This window comes from Carassius gibelio, chromosome B5 (assembly GCF_023724105.1).
Source record: "Carassius gibelio isolate Cgi1373 ecotype wild population from Czech Republic chromosome B5, carGib1.2-hapl.c, whole genome shotgun sequence".
Classification (NCBI taxonomy): Eukaryota; Metazoa; Chordata; class Actinopteri; order Cypriniformes; family Cyprinidae; genus Carassius; species Carassius gibelio.
The window spans coordinates 17212313-17232916 of NC_068400.1; the positions used below are offsets into that span (position 1 = coordinate 17212313).

At 44.0% G+C, this 20604-nt stretch overlaps 1 protein-coding gene across 2 annotated transcripts in view; it reads right to left on the reverse strand.

The window, feature by feature from the left end:
* The window catches only part of rgs3a (regulator of G protein signaling 3a), a 181509-nt gene that overhangs the window by 109138 nt on the left and 51767 nt on the right, over nucleotides 1–20604 (reverse strand). For both annotated transcript variants that reach the window (XM_052556605.1, XM_052556606.1), the window contains exon 10: nucleotides 948–991. In XM_052556605.1, the coding sequence (XP_052412565.1) occupies nucleotides 948–991 (44 nt within the window). The remainder of the gene's footprint in view (nucleotides 1–947; nucleotides 992–20604) is intronic.

Consider the following 20604-nt stretch of genomic DNA (forward strand, 5'->3'; position numbering starts at 1 on the left):
ATAACAGCTGCAGAAATTTACTTAGTTCAGGGATATGTGTATGCAGCCATTACAATGAAACGAAATATTATGCAAATTTGCCTTTTTTATTTTCATTTTAACATATAGATAAATTGAATACAAACCAAAGAAAAACCTGTTAGATTTACCCCGCAGCTGAATTATATTTTATGTTTAACCACTAAAGAGACATCAGAGCCAGCGGCACATATCAGAAGGTCTATCCAAGGTGAGGCTGCTTCTCGGTGGATAGATGATCACGGAGCTCCCTTTGATTGTGTGGAGCTCACCGTTGCAGAGATCGGCGAAACACATTTTTAAATAGGCGCTGTCTTTATAAATAAACAACAGATTTGAGTTTTAAACAACTACATTCTCGCCTGAAATACTTTTAAAATTACATTTCATGACACAATAACAGTAATATTTTGAAAATGTTGATCTGAATAAATGGTGGTTGAACTCAACTAATGCTGCGTGAACTCAACCAATCAGAATGTTTAGCGCCAAAGTCCCGCCCCCGAAAGTTCCGGAACTTTGAAAAAGTACCACCTCGCCAGCAGGGACTGTCTGAGGGGCATTTTTTTACCCGGAACTTTATTTAGTTCCTGGTTCCTGCGGTGGAAACACACCAAGTACCAGGCCAAAGTCCCTAGTTCCTGGGTAAAGTTCCTGCGGTGGAAACGCGGCTATATAGTACTGGGAGGCTCCAGGAAGTGTTTAAAAAATACTGATGTAAACTAGTAGGGGTAGTAGTTAGTAGAAGTTATAGTAAGTAGTAGCGGCATCAAAACTCTCACAAAATGTTGTTTAAAAATAAAAATAATTTAAATTAAACCATTAAAAAAACAAAAACATTTAAACCTTTCAGGCATATCATTAAGAACAATACATAAAGTGATGAAAACATCATCATTCAAAGACAAATAAACAAAAATGTAACTCACCTCAGTCATGTGGATCAAGTAAAATCGCAGATCTTCACAGTGATCTGAGAAAACAAACGGGTCATAATATTTAAGAAAGGCAACACAGTTATCTAAACATGCTATGCACTTGAAGTGATCACTCTGAAGGGGTTGTCCCATACCAGTGTTGGGTAGGGGTGCTCCGATCACGATCGGCCGATTGTTAATGCGCATCTCGTCAGTAAGGCCGGTGCTCTAATCAGCGGTAAATTCCCTCAGGTTCGTGATTTCAGATAGAGCAGCGGTTACTACACAGAGCCATTGTTAACTGAGAAGATGCGCAAATAAACGCTGAAAATGAACATGGATTTGCGCAGATCCTCGGTTAACAATTGCTCTGTGTAGTAACAGCTGCTCGATGTGAAATCATGCACCTGATGGAATAAATTTACCGCTGATTAGAGAACCAGCTTTACTGACAAGATGCACATAACGATCAGCCGATCATGATCGGAGCACGCCTAGAGTGGGGGGTAACAGATTACAAGTAATCAGATTTCTTTTTTCAAGTAACTACTAAAGTAATGCATTACTTTTAAATTATCAAAAACATATCTGAGTTACTTTTTCAAACAAGTAATGCAAGTTACTTTGTTTTCCAATTTATTCACTGACACCTTTCCTTGAAAGAAATTGGGAGTCAGTGCAGAAGCAGAGGTATTTTCTTCAGCCTGAGGCTTATTAATTCCACTCTTCCACTCTTGGTGTGAAAGTGCCTTTACAGTCACCAAAAATGTAACTTTCTTTTGTTTTCTATTATTAAAAACTAAAAAGCAAACCCAGCCCAGGTGACAAAAAGTAAAATTAAAGTAATATAAAGTAACGCAATTAGTTACTTTTATTATGGAGTAACGCAATATTGTAATGCAGCGGTTCTCAAACCTGTCCTGGAGTACCCCCTGCTCTGCACATTTTATGTGTCTCCCTCAATTATCACACCTGATTCAACTCATCAGCTCATTAGTGGAGTCTGCAAGACCCAAAGTGGGTGTGTCAGACATAGGGAAACAATACAAAATGTGCAGTGTTGGGGGTACTTCATGAAGAGGTTTGAGAACTCCTTTTGTAATGCATTACTTTTAAAAGTAACTTTCCTCAACACTGTCCCATACTATATTTGGCACCTACAGTACACAATGTTACCCTAATAACATTCATGTTTAAAATTGTTAAGAAGGTTGTAGCAAGTCCTCTTTGTTTCTTTAATTCACATGTATGTGAATCTGTATACTGTCTTTTCATGTGGTAAAATTAATAATAATTATAATAATCACTCCACCAATATGTACCTGTAATGGGCATAATAGTTCCCTATTTGTCGGTCACTACGAGTAATGTTGTGAAACATTAAGGGTCTAACTCGGGAGCCCCTATCACCTATGGGTTTAAGTGAAAACACCAATCAAAATTGGTGAGTGGATTTTGCATGCCAAGCCATGTGGAAGGCCCCTTTTATAGCCAGAAACCCCTGCCCGCAAAATGGCGCCACCTGTAGGAATTGTCCGCCCCTCTTGTCCAAAGCCTGTAAGCAGATGGTAGCTCTGGCTGCCAAAGCTTACAGTGCTGTGGGCCAGGCCATCTCTTCACTGCATGCCATGGCAATCCTACAAGTTAACCAAGCCAAGGCACTCAAACAAATGCATGAGGGTAGTGCTGACCCCGGGTTAATGCAGGAGCTGTGGTCGATGACTTTGCACTCTGAGCAAAGAAATTAATGGCGCAGTCCATTAGGCAGCCGATGTCTACCTTGGTAGTCCAAGAGTACCATCTCTGGCTCACCCTTTTTGAGATGATAGAAGTTGAAAAAGTATGCTTTCTTGATTCTCCCATCTCCCAGGCTGGCAGTACAAAAGCAAACTGAAGCCTTCCAGCACATCTTACCCCCCAAATGTGATACTTCTTCTACCAACACTCTGTCGAGGACCGGCCCACAGTCTGCTTATCGCCATGCTGAGACAACATCAAAGCCGGCACATTAAGCTCCACACAGGAAGATGACACACCCATGTCTCAGGCTGCCACTAAGTCCTCAAGGAAGATGATGAAGCAGCGCTGACACAGGCAACCCAGAGATGAGGGGAGCTACTCTTTCTCAGGAAATTGTGGGGGCAGTGCCATTTCTACCCCTGGAAAAGAGCTGGGAAGAGAAGACTTGTTTTCTTTTTCTTTCTGTTCTGCTGTTGACTCATTGGCCAGCAGTACCCACATTTTCAAAGAAAAAGCTCATTTCCTCTTCATCCAGGTTACATCACTCATGGTTTGACAGTGAGCAACACACCGCTTCCTCGCTCTCATCCATGATACCCACTATTGCCAGTGGCCAGTAGACAGCAGTTTGAGGATGCAACACCTCCTCACACATCTCTAGCCAATCCCTCCGGGTACAACAGGAATCCTGTCGGTGTAACTCCGGATGTGATGCCCTCTGTGTCACCCAGCAGGGTACCGCACTGCTGCACCACCACTGACGATGGTAACATTTAAACAATTTCAGAGGCTCCTAAGGCATATGGCATCCATAGCCACTGTCACGCTGCTCGAATTGCTTCATATGAGACCACTTCAGCACTGGTTACACAGCCAAGTCCCAAGATGGGTATGGCACTGTGGCACACATTGCATGACCATTACACCAATGTGCTGTAGCACATTCATCCCCTGGTCAGACCTTGCCTTTCTATGGGCCAGGGTACTCTTATAACAAGTGTCCAGCATATTGTTGCCAAAAGGCTGGGGTGCTACAGGCAGGCAGCCTCGGGGTCCTGGGCATGCTTCGGTTGCTGGCAGTACTTCTAGCCTTGTAGCAGTTTTGGTCACTGCTGCAACATGCCCACCATCTCCTTCTTTTGGAGTCAGACACAGTTCAGGTTTCTGCACGTTGTCCAGTTAACGGGGGAGCTCAAATGTACAGCCATATGTATGGACATTATATAGACAATGTATAGACATTGTGCAAGGTCAGGGAGGATGAGGAACAGGTCTTGCTGGAACTGGTTTTGGCAACTGCATCCAGATATTTGGAAACTCCATGTGTAGCTCCTGGATGGGATGCGACAGACCTAAGTGATCTGCCACAAGTAGACACCATCACTCAGGCAAGAGCTCCCTTTACCAGGTGAGCTTATACCTTTAAGCTGAGTTTGTTCGCTAACTGGAGTTCTTCTACCCGAGAAGACCCCTGAATATGCCTGATAAGATTCATGCTTTCTTTACTGCAAGAAAGGCTGGAGCATAGGCTGTCACCCTCCACTTTAAAGGTCTATGCCACCGCAACACATCACAATGCAGTGGACAGCCAGTCCTTGGGGAAGCACAAGCTGATCATCAGTTTCCTGAGTGGAAACTGAAGGTTAAATCCTCCTAAGTCACCCCTTGTGCCCTCCTGGGTGCTCACCTCCATCAAGAGGGTTGGGGACCTGCAAGCATTTTCAGTGAGCGAAGAGTGCCTTTTGTGCATGCCAGCCAACTCTCACATTGTCCTGAGACCCCGGCCTGGATATATCCCCCAAGGTTCCCACTACTTCCTTCTTGGTGTTGCTGTGTCTCAACACCCCCCGCACATATACACCTGAAGCTCTGAGCAGCTCTCTGTCTGCTACAGAGGTCAGCAGAAGGGAAAGGCTGTCTCCACACAGAGGTTGGTCTACATAATTTCTTCCTGTGTGTTGGGTATTAACTAAGTGGTGGGAAGACTGGATCTGTGTCATGCTTGCTGTGTCATTCCCCCTCAAAAGAGGATGCGAGTACCTTCCTTCTCCCAGTGGAGTTCCCCAGATGCCAAACCCTGGTTGAGCATCCTCCAGCACTCCTGGCAGTCAAACTCTGTGGAGGAGTCTGATCCCAGGCCCAGTACTGGCGTTAGTATGCCTGGAGCCCCAGTCAGCCCCTGTACCGGGCTAGGTGTCCATATGGCATGATTCCCTGTAGGCAATCAGATATGTGTATTCTTCCAGGGTAAGGTTTCCATTGTGGTAAACCTGTGTCTTCCCCTTGACAGTTCTGCTCTGTTAGTCTTTGTTGGCAGTAGTTTCATCCTTAATCCCATGTAGGACCTGTCTCAGAGACCCATGCCATATGAAGTACTGCCCCCTGAGTCAATCCATATTAGTATTTCCATGTTACCTTCCTGGATGTGGTCTCCGTAGTGACCTTCTCCTTGAAAGGCCTAAGAACTTTTTGTGGACGGAACAGCAGCATCGCCTACTTCAGCAGGTATGTGCTCACCTTTTTGCCCTTCCCAGCACCAAGTACAGCTAATTTACACTGTGGCATTGGGAAGGTTATGACTTATGCATAGCATCTGCTTTAACATGGGTCATAAACATTTGCAGACTACAGGTTGTGAAAGAGTTCAGTGGTTGTGGTGCTTTCCGTAAAACCCCTAAAGTTGCCAAGACATAAATCGTAGTGAGCGACAGACAGGTAAAGTCTTGGTTACATTTATAATCCTCATTTCCTGATGTAGGAAAAGGTGACGTTATGTCCCCTTGTCACAATCCTAAACCACTCACTCAATGTCGGGACACATTCTTGGCTCTTAACATAAACCTGATTGAGTGGATGGACGCTGTCGCTTTGTGTGCAGGGAAGTGGCTTGACATTCAAAATTAGTTTGATTTTGAATTTGATTGGTGTTTTCTCTTAAACGTAGAGGTGATTTGGGTTCCCAAGTTAGACCTTGCATTACACCTAGACCTGCATAACAGTGTGAGTTTTCACCTTTCCTTTGCCTATTTCCAGTGTTCCTTGGTTCCTGTTTGTCATTTGTTTCCATAGCTATTCATTAGTAAGCACTCCTGTTTGTCCTTTATATCATCATCACTGTTTTTTTTAAGTTCCTCTTGGTTTTCTGTTCATGATCAGTTGTTGATTATGTTAAGTGTACATGGTTACATGCAGGGATTGAAATTAACTTTTTCACTCACCAGCCAATTTAACAAATATGTAACAAAGTTACCGGCCATTCATAACTTCTACTAGACAAAAAAAAAAAAAAAAACATTTACAAAAACCAAATAAACCAACAGCTTGAAGCTGTCTACACTGGACACGACAAAGTGACTGTTGCACATAATTTTGTGTCAGTACTAAGGCTGTGCGATATTGACAAAAAAATAATCTCTCAATATTTTCTGGAATTTTATAGATAAAGACAATTATACTATATTTTGCTGAGTGTGTTATTGTCCTGATATCTCAAGGACTACCGTGGACACCTGACTCCTAAAGTTATTTATTTATTTCATATTTTGTTTGGTCAGTTTACAGCAATGATAGAAATGTATATTTTTCAATAAATTGATTTTTACCTTTTAAGGCCATTTTTATATAAAGTCATGTTTTCTAAAAGTGTGCATCATCTTTTGATTCAAATTCTTACATTTAATGAAAACATTTTGTAACATGATTTTGATGTGGCATTTACATGGTAATGCAATGTCTGATTTTAAAATGGGTTTTAAAGGATGAATTTTGAGATTTTATGTTTTCAAGTGATATATAACTTCTGATGATTTCTAAAATGTGATAGAGAAAAAGGCAACGAGGAAGTCTTTTTTTTAAACAAAGGTCAAAACTGATTTTGTAATGTAGATTTCTGAGGGTGCACTCTTATCATAAATTAATCTATTACCTTTCCTACATAATTTTTAACAATAAATATTGGTAAAATATATATTTGGGAGTCTTAGACCTTTCCAATGATATATAGTTTGTCAAGATTAGATTAGATTTGATTGTAATATAGTCAACGTAGGCATCCCGTATTCGGGATGGGGTGACAGTTAACAGGTTAAAGGGACATGGAATTCTTTAACCTGCAGTTACAAATGCATAAATTATATTTTGGTATTTTAAAAATGAAATGTTGATACTGATTTTTTTTATTATTTTTAAAACGAAACTAATTTTAAACGTAAAATTAAAACAATTAAAAACATCAGTAGGTGACAGCAAGTCACTGTCAAGGGAGTCATTGTGAATTAACCGAATCATTTAAATGGGTTATTCTTTCAGGAACGAAACACCGTCATGCTGCTCAGAGACGCAAAACAGTGCTGTGGCTGTGTTTGCAATGATTTTTGTTGGCATATGAATAGACTGAATCATGCAGTAAAAGAACATACTCTACATGCTAATCGCTTATGCCTGTACTCTGTAGGTGTGTTTTTTGGTTTTTGCAATATATTCGATAATGTCATGATGTCTCACGAATTCAGTATTTGTACTAAACCTTTTGTTTTGGCTTCAATGAACTTCCCTGAGAAATTAATGAGTGAAGATAACCCACCAAATTGGCTAGTGATTTGACACAATTACCTGCCACAGCTGATTTTTATCTGCATTTGGTGGGTGTTCATTTCAAATCCTGGTATGTGTCTACCTCATAACAATTTAGATTTCTTCTAATCAAACCATATTCTGAAGAACCACTGGGATATAAAGATTATAAGATTAAAAATAGGAAAACATTACAGGAATGGGCTGCGATATTAACATTATTGCTGAATAGCATGTTAAATTCTAGCTACACAGAAAAATAACCTAAGAAATGCTTATTGCATTTCACTTATTAGAAAATCAAGACTTCACATTATTATGTTATTTTAGTAGCATTAAAAACAAAATGGTTATTTAAATAGAATAAATTCCAAAAAGTGAGAGGGCAGATTTTAGTGAGTTCTGAACAAAACTCTGGTGGTGACCAATCTAAATGCCTCTGTTTGGCCTCTGTATTCAAAAGCTCAGTGGAAACGTGTGATTGGACTTAAGGCTCAATGATGAAAAACACATAAAAAGAAATCTAATGCAATGTGAGCAGATCTAAATGTAATGCAAAAATCAACACTTTTCATTCATTTAGATTTAGTTTAATTATTGTTTTACCACTTTATCTTGAAATGAGGGAGGGGGTATTTCTGCCTCAAGCCCCGTTAATTTCCCACCCTGAAGCATTCACTTATGCAGAGTATTGTACCCTTTACTTGCAGTGCCCTTCAAGATTCATATAATTCATATATATGCTGAGTTTGATGTCCTCACCATATTTCCCCCCTCAGACCTTCACACTTCCCAAGGTTTGTGTTTCGATTTTCAGGTAACCATCACCAGCTGCCCATCAGATTGTGTCCCGTCCTCTCTCAGGAACTCTGTGTCACTCACTGGTGACAGATTCATGGCAGCCTTCTCTGATTGGTGCCTGTTTATTCTGTCCCTCAGACCTGAGCATTTTATGAGCCCTATTGAGGGCTCAGCACGTTCAGTTGCAGAGTAAAGCTTTGATTAATGCTTCCGTAACACATACCAAGGTGCTTTATTGAAACTTGACTAAACTCTGAGTGAGTGCAATTGCAATCAGACTTATATAAAGATTATAGTTACACTGATAACACTACACTGGTAACACTTTACAATTTACAATAAGATTCAGTTCATTAAAATTCATTAATGCATCAGATTAAGAAAGGATGAACAAATTTTTTAGAGCATTTATCTAGGCTAATGATAGTCCATGTACAATGAAGATCATACATATAACATGGATTGGTGGATGGATGTTTTGTTGCGGTTGCTGCTTCTAATAGGTGTATAATTTTGGAAAGTAAACTTGGCACAGTATGCCCAACCTGTTGCTGCAGTTGAAAGTTTAAAGTAAGGTATAGACAGTATGATAATGTATCAGAAAATACCACTGTATACAATATTTCACAATCACCAGCAGGAGTGCCCTTGATAGCCACCAGAGGGCACTTCATCCCATACCTCTGTCAATCAATCATGGACTTCAATTCCCATAATCCCTTGCCCGGGGCTAATTATCATTGATTGCATTCACCTGTGTGTCATTTGCCCTGTTAGCTCAACCTATAAAAGCCTTGACAACTCTTTCATTATGTGCTAAGTCTTGTATGTGTAATTTTTGCAATTTTAAGCCTTATGTCCTGGTTTTCCCAAGCTTTGGTTTCTGGTCTTGTTATTCTGCCTGTTCCCTCTCGAGGCGGTAACTCAACATTACGTCAGCTAAGACGTATATGGGAACTCTTCCCTTCTCCACTTTCACTGAAATCTTATTGGCTAACGCCAGCTGGGGACAGCTGGCCAATTGACGCGAAGCATGCAAATACTGGCGGGTAAGCGTGCAGTATAAAATGCATGGGCGCGAAAATTACGTCAGAATCTCTTTCTTCACGCTAGAAGTCTTATCTAAGTCATCGTGGAAGTTGCAATAGAGGACTACTCACCCTGTTTTTCCTCTCCGCATCCGATGGCTACTAATGCTAGATTCGGACCTTCCCCAGTTCTGTGTGACCTGCTTGGGATTCTCACACGGACAACACTTGCGCCCACTGTACCGAGCTGCCAGTGCGCGCCCTCAGAGCCAGAGTGGCTCGGAGGACGGCGGGAATGAGGCCCACTGCCGCCAGCGAGCCGCTGGTGGGCCCTCCCCCGCCCGAAGACGAGTTTGACGTCGGCGTGGTGGACTATAGCTTCCGCGAACTTCGTCCTCTTCGGAGCTGGCGAGGAAAACGACTCCATGTCGCTTCGACGTCGAAAAAGGTTTGGGTCTCTCAGTGGGACCGCCCCGACCAAGAGGGCCCTGAGACCTCCAGGAGAAGCTCGTCGGGGTCTTCGGAAAGGTCGTCACGGAGCTGAGTCTCGCTTGCAACGCACATGACGAGCCTGTGATAGGTAACTAGACTCGTGGCTCCTCCAGTCGAGCTGCTACCAGATGGCATTTAGGCATGCAAGAGCTCGTGGTGAAATCGTGGGCTGCACCCCAATCGGCGCGCACCCACTCTGCTACGACGGCCATATCACGCACGTGGACGGGACGGAAACCCTCCCCCCCCCGTCTAGGAGACTGTTACCACACACCTGTGCTCGTCTCCCTCTGCTTTTGGTCCGGACCACAGTCTAGAAAGAGCGAGTGCAGCTTCTGCTCTTTGCCAGGGCAATACTCAAGGTGTTTCAGGCAAACGGCGGCACAGTAGCGCTGACATCATCAGGATCTGCACGCGGCAACTGATCTCGCGCTGATTGCTATTAAGCGCTCTGCTCAGCAGTTTTACGGAGCTCATGGTCATCTTTACAGGCACCTATGGCTTCCCTAGCTGTCCTGAAAGACGCGGACCGTAGGCCGCTCCTAAACGTTCCAGTTGCTCCCTCCGGCCTCTTGGTGACGTCATGGAGCTATTCTCAGAGACGCAGAAAGCGCGCCAAAGTATGAGCCATGTGATACCCCGTCTCTCACCTCAGTCTTCTTCTGCGAGATTCTTATGCACCGGGCCAGGCTCTGAAACCAGCTAAAATAACCCGCAGTGGCACCCCGCTCTGAACCGGACGCTCGTTTCTGCCGAAACCAGCAGTGGTAAGAGCCTGGAAGGTAACGTCAGGGTCAGTTGAGGACCTCGCGCCGCGAGAGACCCAGCGCGCCATACGAGCCGTCTCCCTGACGGTGAAAGAGTGAGTGAGCGGGAGGCCCCGCCCCCAAGCGCCATGTTCATATGCATCATGTCCCCCATTTCCTTCGGGCGACGATTGCTATGTCTGTTTGAATGCTGTTTGTGTGAGTTCCACAATAAAGCAGGCATACAATCAGCGAAAGAGCTTTACTGCCTCTTACACTCATCTTTGTGTCACTCGCCCTGTCTCAGATCAGTGCAGAGCCACAACCCATGATTATACTGGCCTCGCGAGAGTGCCAACACCACATAAACACGGTGTCACCCTCAATGTTCAGATGCATCATGTCCCCCATGTTTCTTCGGGCGACGATTGCTATGTCTGTTTGAATGCTGTTTGTGTGAGTTCCACAATAAAAGCATGTTACAATCAACTAAAGAGCTTTACTTCCTCTTACACTCATCTCTGTGTCACTCGCCCTGTCTCAGATCAGTGCAGAGCCACAACCCATGATTACTGGCCTCGCGATTGCCAACACCACATAAACACGGTGTCACCCTCAATGTTCAAATGCATCATGTCCCCCATGTTTCTTCGGGCGACGATTGCTATGTCTGTTTGAATGCTGTTTGTGTGAGTTCCACAATAAAAACAGGTATACAATCAGCGAAAGAACTTTACTGCCTCTTACACTCATCACTGTGTCACTCGCCCTGTCTCAGAACAGTGCAGAGCCACAACCCATGATTATACTGGCCTCGCGAGAGTGCCAACACCACATGAACACGGTGTCACCCTTAATGTTCAGATGCATCATGTCCCCCATGTTTCTTCGGGCGACGATTGCTATGTCTGTTTGAATGCTGTTTGTGTGAGTTCCACAATAAAAGCATGTTACAATCAACTAAAGAGCTTTACTTCCTCTTACACTCATCTCTGTGTCACTCGCCCTGTCTCAGAACAGTGCAGAGCCACAACCTATTATTATAATGGCCTCGCGAAGGAGCGAGAGTGCCAACACCACAAAGACACATGCATCATGTCCCCCACATCACTATGGGTGACGATTGATATATGTGTTTAAATGATGTTTTTGTGAGTAAAAATTGTACTAAAGAAGCATATATACAAATTCTTGCACCCAACGTTGTGTCACTCGCCCTGTCTCAAACAGCGCAGAGCCACAGTCCATGATTATAATGGCCTCATGATGGCGCAAGAGTGTCACACCATTTCGCGACGCGCCCGCCCTCCCGCCAGTGCTTCCAGCCTCGCGGGGGCGGGGCCCTAATTAAAATAAGCCATCAGTGGCTGTAGACGTAACGCGTCCGCCGTGTCCTCTCATGGACGGTAAGAGGGCTATCCCGGGCGTTTCACCGTGGATACTGGGAATAATTCACGACGGATATTCTCTCCAATTCAAACGCAGACCTCCCCGCTTCAATGGCGTGGTCCCGTCACTGACTTTGCCCCAAAACCGTCCTGTTCTGCGACAGGAAGTTCTCAGTCTGCTCGAGAGAGAGCGATAGAGCGAAATTTCCCCTCAGATCGAGCGGAATGCGCATGTTGAATTAGCTGGACGATTGGCTGATTTTAGCCCACTCAAGAGATGTGCTATCAGTCACGTGGAAACAATGCTTCGCCGTTTGGATACGCTGGGACTGCGTGTGAATATGCAGAAGAGCGTGTTTTTACGAGTCGGACTGTAACATATCTGGGAATATGTTTGGACTCGATGGCGATGCGAGCCCATCTCTCTCTAGAGCATTTCATCGACTCTGCGCTGTTTCTGACTGGGCAGGTCGTTTGCACTGAGGGAATTTCAGAGGCTTCTGGGACTGATGGCGGCGGCTTCTTCAGTGTGCCATCTGGGTCTGCTACAGTTTTGGCTGTAACTCGAGTTCCGCCGAGGGCGTGGTCTTCGGTCCACAAGCACTTACGGTCATTCACAGTTGCGTCAGCACTCTGAGACCGTGGAACAGCCCGGATATGTTCAGCCCAGGAGTTCTTTTCTCTGCGAACGCGATCTAGGCCGGGGAGCAGTGCGTCTGGGCCTGTGGTCGGAGTCACAGAGAAGGTGACACAAAACCGTTTGGAATAATGGAAGCGGTGTCCTAATATCCCTGCAAGCCTTTCGGTCGAAATTGGAGCGGAAACATGTACTGATTCAAACCGACAACACGTCTGTGGTCTCGTACATAAATCGCCAGGGCGGCGTGCGCTCCAGAGCTCTATTCAAACAGGCAGCGAGTTTCCTGTTGTGGGCGGACCGACACTTAATCTCCATAGGAGCGTCGCACATCCCCGGTACTTTGAACCGTGGAGTGAGCATGCTTTTGAGGAACGGGATTCCTTAAGGAGATGTTGGCTTCACCCAAGATCAGATCTAATGATTTGGGAGGGAGGAAGTGGATTGTTTGCCACGAGCGAGAACACGTTTGCTATCTCACTCCCCCCTGCTGGGAGATGCTCTGACATCGCGCTGGCCGGAAGCCAGGCTTACACATTCCCTCCTGTGAAGATTCCGCCTGTGTTGTGCAAAATCAGGGAGGAGAAAGCATCAGTTATACTCGTGGCCCCGAACTGGCCGAATCAGCCCTGGTTCGCGGACCTGAGAGAGTTACTGAGGGCTCCCCCATGGCGAATCCCCCTCAAGCAGGACCTGCTGTCTCAGGCGAATGGCACAATATAGCACCCCAGCCCCGAGCTGTGGAACCTTCATGTGTGGCCGCTGCGGGGACCCTAATGAGCGGGACACTCTGCACTGACGAGTGCTAAACACACTTACTGAGACGCGAGCATCTGCTACGCGCAGAAGTGGTGAGATTTCACAAAATGGTGCGAGAACATTTATATTGACCCGGGGACCTGTTCCGTGTCGGATGTTTTGCGCTTTCTACAGCACAGTTGGATAGCGGGAGTTTGAAACCATCCACGCTGAAGGTGTATGTGACCGCTATTGCCGCTTTCGTTCCCCGGTTACGGGTAAACGATCGGTAAGCACGCTCTGGTATTCAGTTTTCTCAGGGGAGCAAGTAGATTGTGTACTTCATGGCCGCCCTCCGTGCCGCCATGGGATTTCGCTCTAGTTTTGAGGGCTCTATCTCTTATTACCGTTCGAGCCATTAGCTTCGATTGCGGTTAAGGAGCTTCCCTGAAGACTGCCTTCTTGCTCTCGCCTCAGCGAAGTGCCTTGGAGAATTTCGTGAGTGTTTGGTGAACTATATTGCATTGGTTTCGGGCCTGGCGACTGTAATGTCACTCTCCGGCCGAGACCGGGTTTCGTTTCGAAGTCACGTAATACACCGTTTTGTTTCCCTGCCCGCCTTATCTGTTGAGCCGTCAGCCTCGTGCGACGCTGATGCTCAGAGCGCCGGGACCCTGTTAGGGTTTTACGGATGTATATGAATTGCTCGGCCGCCTTTCGTCAGTCGGACCAGCTGTTCGTGTGCTTGGTGGATGTAATAAGGGACGTGCTGTTTCTAAACAGAGACTTTCTCACTGGATCGTGGACGCTATCAAATGCCAGGGGAAGGATCACCCCCTCAACATCAGAGCTCATTCTGCGAGGTCAATATAAATGCTTCCTGATGGGCCTGGTCTAGAGGTATGTCTGTCCAGTATTTATGTTTTGCTGCTGGCTGGTCTTCCCAGAACACAATCGCCAGGTTTTACAAGCTGGATGTACCCTCTGTAGCGTCACATGTTTTTCGGTGAGTTAAGTTTTATTCATTAAAGCTGTTTTAACCAGCTATACAGTAGTTACCATGGCTGCTAACTCTGTGTTATGGTTTAAATTGTTTATGCAGCAGTCACCGCAAACGCCGTCGACTCTGTTTAACTCTCATGCTTGAGTGCTTATTGCTTTGTGTCTGCCCTGGTTAGTGCAGATTTCGATATATTGCTTGAAGTTATGCATATTTTGTTAGGGTCGGAGCAGATGTCTCATTGGCCTAGTTCCGCCTATCAGATGCAATTACTCTTAGCGACACGGCCATTGGCTAGAACTGTACTGCTTGTGTGAGGGTGATTGACTCCGTTCAGGGCTTATCTTCACTGCTCTCACGGCGGGATTTTATACAGTTCCCATATACGTCTTAGCTGACGTAATGTTGAGTTACCGCCTCGAGAGGGAACGTCTCCGGTTACTATCGTAACCTCGGTTCCCTGAGAGGCGGGAACGAGACATTACGTTAGCCGCCGTGGTCGCTGTTTGATCAGCTGTGCTAGCGTTCAGTCGTGATTCTGACGTAATTTTCGCGCCCATGCATTTTATACTGCACGCTTACCCGCCAGTATTTGCATGCTTCGCGTCAATTGGCCAGCTGTCCCCAGCTGGCGTTAGCCAATAAGATTTCAGTGAAAGTGGAGAAGGGAAGAGTTCCCATATACGTCTTAGCTGACGTAATGTCTCGTTCCCGCCTCTCAGGGAACCGAGGTTACGATAGTAACCGGAGACGTTTTCCGGATTACTCTGTTTGCCTCAGCCTTTACTCTGTTTGTTGGACAGTTTATCGTGTATTACCTTTGCCTGCCTCTGTATTACATTTTTAGATTACCCCTTCAGTAAACTACTGAATTTGGAACCTTAGTGTACGTGCAGTTCAGCTGATTTAATATTGATTAATTTGTAAATATTTCAGGTAGACCAACATGTAAGCTTATCTTAACTAATGCTGTAAACTTTAAAGTGAACCCTCTTATTTTGTACATTTACTACTATATTAAAGATTAACATTAACAAGGAAAATAGAGCCCAAACTATTATATTCAACTGCTATTTATTTCCAGAAATAATAAGCACTTAAATAGACATTTTTCATTTGTTTCATAAAAACTTGATAGTTTCCATAAAGGTTTTACTTCATGAAAGACTTTTTCAAACAAACATAAATAATTAACAGTATATGTGCTCCTCTCTAGTGTTTTTTAGTGATTAAATGAGAGATCATAGATGTGTAATTTTCATTCTATTTTATATCATTGTTATTATTATTTACAGTAAGAGCTGTGTAATTTTGACAAGACTCTAATCTGTGCTTCTCTATTCCCAATACACTATTTCATAATTATGTTCTCTCCAACTAACTCACCATAACTTATATTTTCACAGAAGACTGCATCTTGCAATTATTTAAAATTGCTATTGCTAAACTATACTGCAACTTTTTAAAACTCATTTCAGCTATACATAAATAATGATCTGTAAACCATTTGGGTCGATATTGACTTTCAAACATGTATTATTCCAATCTTTTTATATAACCAATCTGATTTCATTATTCAAACAATTAACAGAGGGACTGATCAGAGGAGACAGTTGTACAGTCCTCTTTGTGTGAGACACCTGCAGGTTCTTTCCCTAGCTGTGCTGTGACTGTCATCCTGTCCCACACTCATGCACATGCACAGATCTCACTAAATTAGTTAAGACATTTACGTAATGGCTTTTACATGCCAGTGATGATATTTACTACCCAACCCTCACCCTATTCAAGACAGAAAAAGAAAGTGACATTTTACTGACCACAGGATGCATTTGTACTAGTTGTTTTAGGATCTCAGCATGAAGTCATTCTCTTCTCATAAAACTGTTCAAAGAGGAAACAATCTGAGCAGTGCTATCCCCATTAACTTCACAGCTATACTCTTGTTAAGCCACCTGAGTAAAGACAGAGAAACGATCTAAGATATATATATATATATATGTATATGTATATATATATATATATATATATATATATATATATATATATATATATATATATATATATATATATATAGATAGATAGATAGATAGTTTTCTTTTTTTTTTTTTAAAGGAAACTGACATCACTAGAATTATGAAAATGGAAAATGTTTGTTGAATTTAGCTTAAAATCTCAGGGGGTACTTTTGGAAATGCATGTTGTAAAGAATCCATTTTCTAAAAATTATTTATTCCAAATTATTGTATTCCTCCATTGCATATCATAATAATTTTTTCTTTTCTTTTCTTTTTTTTTTTTTGATAAACATAAAAGGTTTAAGGGTGTGACTCTTAACGTTTAAAATAAATATCTAAATTCAACAGCAGATGTCAGCATTTGCTCTCTGCCCATTTCAGAGTTCGCTGTGTCAAAGTATTTTATGACCACATTATTGATATATACTCTGTTTCAGCAGAGTTGTTTTTATTATAACATCCTTTCCTCTACCTTCCCAAACCTAAGGAAGAAAACATAAGACCCATGTTAAAACAAAAGAGATATAAAATAAAATAAAAACATTGATTGTGGGGTTAGTCAAAATATAAAAAAATATATATATTTTATAAAAAAAAGTTTAGCCATATGATTGTCATTGTGAAGAATGTGGATCATGCACTGGTACCTAAACTAAACACAGATTCTTGCAGATTTGTGGGCTTTGTACAAAATTCCATCTACTCCTCATCCTTGAGGGCTTGGCTAGTTCAACATGCTCTCATTCTGTCCTGGGCTTCTGGAAAGATTGACGTTTCGGTTTGCGTCTTTCTCTCGTTCTTTCTCAGCTTTGTCATCCTTCTTCAGTTTTGTCTACCTTTTCTACGTCTTCATCACTTCCATTAACAGATTCGCTGTTGATCACAAGATCTCTATCTCTCCTAAGTACTCAACCTTCCGCAATGTTTTAAATCCACAAATAGCCTTGTAACAACATCCTAACTGCATGTCTGTCTTCTGCCTGCTTCTTTGCCAGAAAAAAAGGACATGGAGGAATATATCTCATATGCAGAAGGCACTCCAGCAGAAAGAAGATGGGCTGAGACCATACACTGAATGACTCTTCCTTGACAACAACATCATTCAATTTGATTCCTGTATTCTTTAAGATCCTGAGGGGAGCAAATATCTTAACTAAGCTTGACTTAAGGTGCACATGTAGCCGTGGTAATGTGCTTACTACTGGAGTAAATCAAATGTCATCAGACATCTATAAAAAAAATGGGGTTCTTTATTTATGACCACATATGGTTTCCACTTGTGGGCAAGATCAAGAAATAAAATATATACTGAGGAAAACAATAAAAGAAACACAATTTTACAACAAGGAGTTTGCATCCAAAATAAAATGTCCAAATATAAATGTAAACAAAATCCATGAGCGTAACCGGTCAAGCAAGGCACGATTGAATTTCCTTGGTGCCCCATTTGGTTATGTACACACTGCAGCACTGGTTCACATAAGCAAAACAGAAGTAACAGTTGTTGACAATCACCAAAGAAGGTGAAGAAGAAGGTTAGTCCTCTGTCTTCATTGAACTTATCTAATTGCTTGAGTAAATACTTCACCTGCCGAGGCAGCCCTCATCTCTCCCAAGCAGAGGGCTTCTTCTGACCACACCAAAACTGCTTTAAAAGGCTTAGGAAGAGTAGGCATCCTGAAAGCTGCTCCCCAGTATACGCAGATAATGTTGGAGTGTTCCTGAGATCAGAATCTGGGCTACCTTCATTTTCAATTAGATTCCCTAGAACTGGTCTAGCTGAGGTCTAGCGAGGTCTGGCTCTACAGTGGTACCCCCATGTACATCATTAAAGATGGCCACACAATAATCATACTTGGCGTCTTCGGTCACCTCTTCCCTTTCTTCTATCTTCCGTGAACCAAGATCCCAGCAGATAAACCTCTACATTTGTCTACTACACCCCACTTTAACCTTTTGAGTGGTATAGTCCCACATATGGGATTTTTATTTCCATGCCCCTGGGAGTATGGTCCCACATATGGGATTTAGAATGTTCTGTGACATCACATTACTGCCAAATTCAAACTGTAGTTTCGTGTGTTGGCTGGCACTGAGCCAGAAACAGATGTGCACTGCTCTTGTTATATTATCACAAATATGTAGTGTTATTAACAACATAATGCATATTTTAGGTTTCAGACATTTAAATGCACATAAATACTAGAAAAACAATACATTTAGAGTTTGAAAAATACACGCATATGTCTATGGAATTTAATTTGCAGATGTTTTTTATTCATATCAGATACACATAGTGTAAGTAACTATAAAGTTCACTCTATTCTTCACAAAGTTCGCCAGCCACTTATTACTTGTATTTCGGGAGAGATTGATTGTCACGGTTGTTAAACCGTGATCTCTGGGTGTTTGCACTTTTTGGTGAAGTCTGTGTGTTTCGCGTCTGTACTGATTAGTTTGTGGGCATCTCCGTTAATTGTCATCAGCAACAGCTGTCACTCATTACACATTCCATATATATTGGCTTGTCTCATGTCTTGTGTTTGTGAGATCATTGTTTAATGTCGCTTCCCCTGTTTGTTGGCTTCAGTGTCGTCTGCGTTTGGATGTTCGTGTTTTCCCGGAACCTCATCCACTCTACTCACTTCCACTCAGCCACAAATACTTACCTTCGGCTCTATTCCCCGCAGTTCCTGTGCCATCCTCTCCTGCTGCCTTCTCACCGTCATCATCTGGATTCCTCACCACCTCACCACCATCTTGGATTGTCGTCTTCCCAGCATCATTGTCTTTTTCCTGTTTGTTTATTTATTTTCTTTAAATCGTCTAACTCGCTATTGTTTCCAGTCCTTCCTTCACCCCACCGTCACAGAACGATCTCACCAATATGGAAGCAGCGAGCACCAACACTCTCACGGACTTTATGCACCACAGTGTGGAACAAATGGATCAGCAGCAGGAGAGTATCTCGAACACCGGACGCGCTGTCCTAGCGCTGGTGGCACATGTGTCCAAGCTCACCCAGCAGATCCATCAGCTCACCTCTCCCACTGCCCCCATCACACCCGCCTGCGCAGCCCGTCCCCCGGGAGACCCCCCAGGATCACTTCCGGCCAGAGCCGCGACTTCCGGCGCCTGAAAGCTACTACGGTGAGCCAGCCTTTTGCAGAACTTTCTTGAATAAATGTTCTATGCATTTAGCTTTGCAGCCCCGCACCTTCGCCACTGAGGAATCCAAAGTGGCATTTTCGCTCACGTTACTGTTGGGCAAGGCTGCCCTATGGGGGACGGCGGTGTGGGAGAATCAACATCCATGTTGTGCCTCGTTCCCCGCCCTCTCAGAGGAGATGAGGAGGGTGTTCGATCGAGCCGCGGCCGGCAGGGAGGCCACTCACCAGTTCTCAGACCTTCGTCAAGGCACGTCATCTGTAACGGACTACTCCATCAAATTCCGGACCCTGGCGGCCGCGTGCCAGTGGAACGAGGCCGCGCAGTGGGATCGATTCCTGCATGGGTTATCCGACCGTGTTCAAAAGGAGATCTACCTCCTCGAGCTGCCCCCCACACCTAACAGATTAATCGAGTTGGCCTTACGAGTTGATGCACGGATTAACTGCCTGGGTCGCCAGCCTAGTCCAACGCACCATACAATCTCTCCAGCTAGGGGGCGCTGGAGTCGAAAGATCGTGGCCGGTCGCGTCGATGACCACGAGCCCATGCTGGTGGGTAGAGCTCGGCTGTCCCGGAGGGAGAGGGAACGGCGGAGATCCCAAGGACTATGTTTATACTGTGGAGGCTCGGAACACAACATCTTCTCATGCCCGGTTAAAAGAGCCAGCCCGGTAGTAAACTTGAGGCTACTATTGGGTGGGATCTCCGCTGGGAAGTCCTCAACAACATCATCGACCCTCCTTCCGGTGAAACTGCGGTGGAAGAATCACTCTCATGAATGTCATGCCCTTCTGGACTCTGGAGCCGAGGGTAATTTCATGGATTCTTCCCTTGCACATCACCTGAACATTCCTGTCCTACCTGTGTCTCTCTCCATCCATGTCACCGCACTCAACGGCCAGGAACTGCCTCACGTCACACACCACACAGAACCCATCACACTGCTCACTTCTGGCAATCATCGCGAAACCATATCCTTTTTTCTCATGGACTCCCCTGTTGCTCCCATTGTGTTAGGTCACCCCTGGTTAACTAAACATAATCCACGAGTGGAGTGGGGTTCCAACACAGTCACATTGTGGAGTGAAAGTTGTCATGAGTCTTGTCTGGTTTCTGCTTGTCCTGTTGTCCCTGTTTCTGTCTTTCAGAAGGAAAACATGGTATTGCCAAACGTGCCTGCAGAGTATCTGGACCTGAAGGTAGTGTTCAGTAAGTCCCATGCTGCTTCTCTTCTTCCGCATCGTCCCTACGACTGTGCCATAGATTTAGTGCCAGGTAAGTCTCCGCCTAAAGGCAAGTTATACTCTCTTTCTATTCCTGAGAGGGAGGCCATGGAGA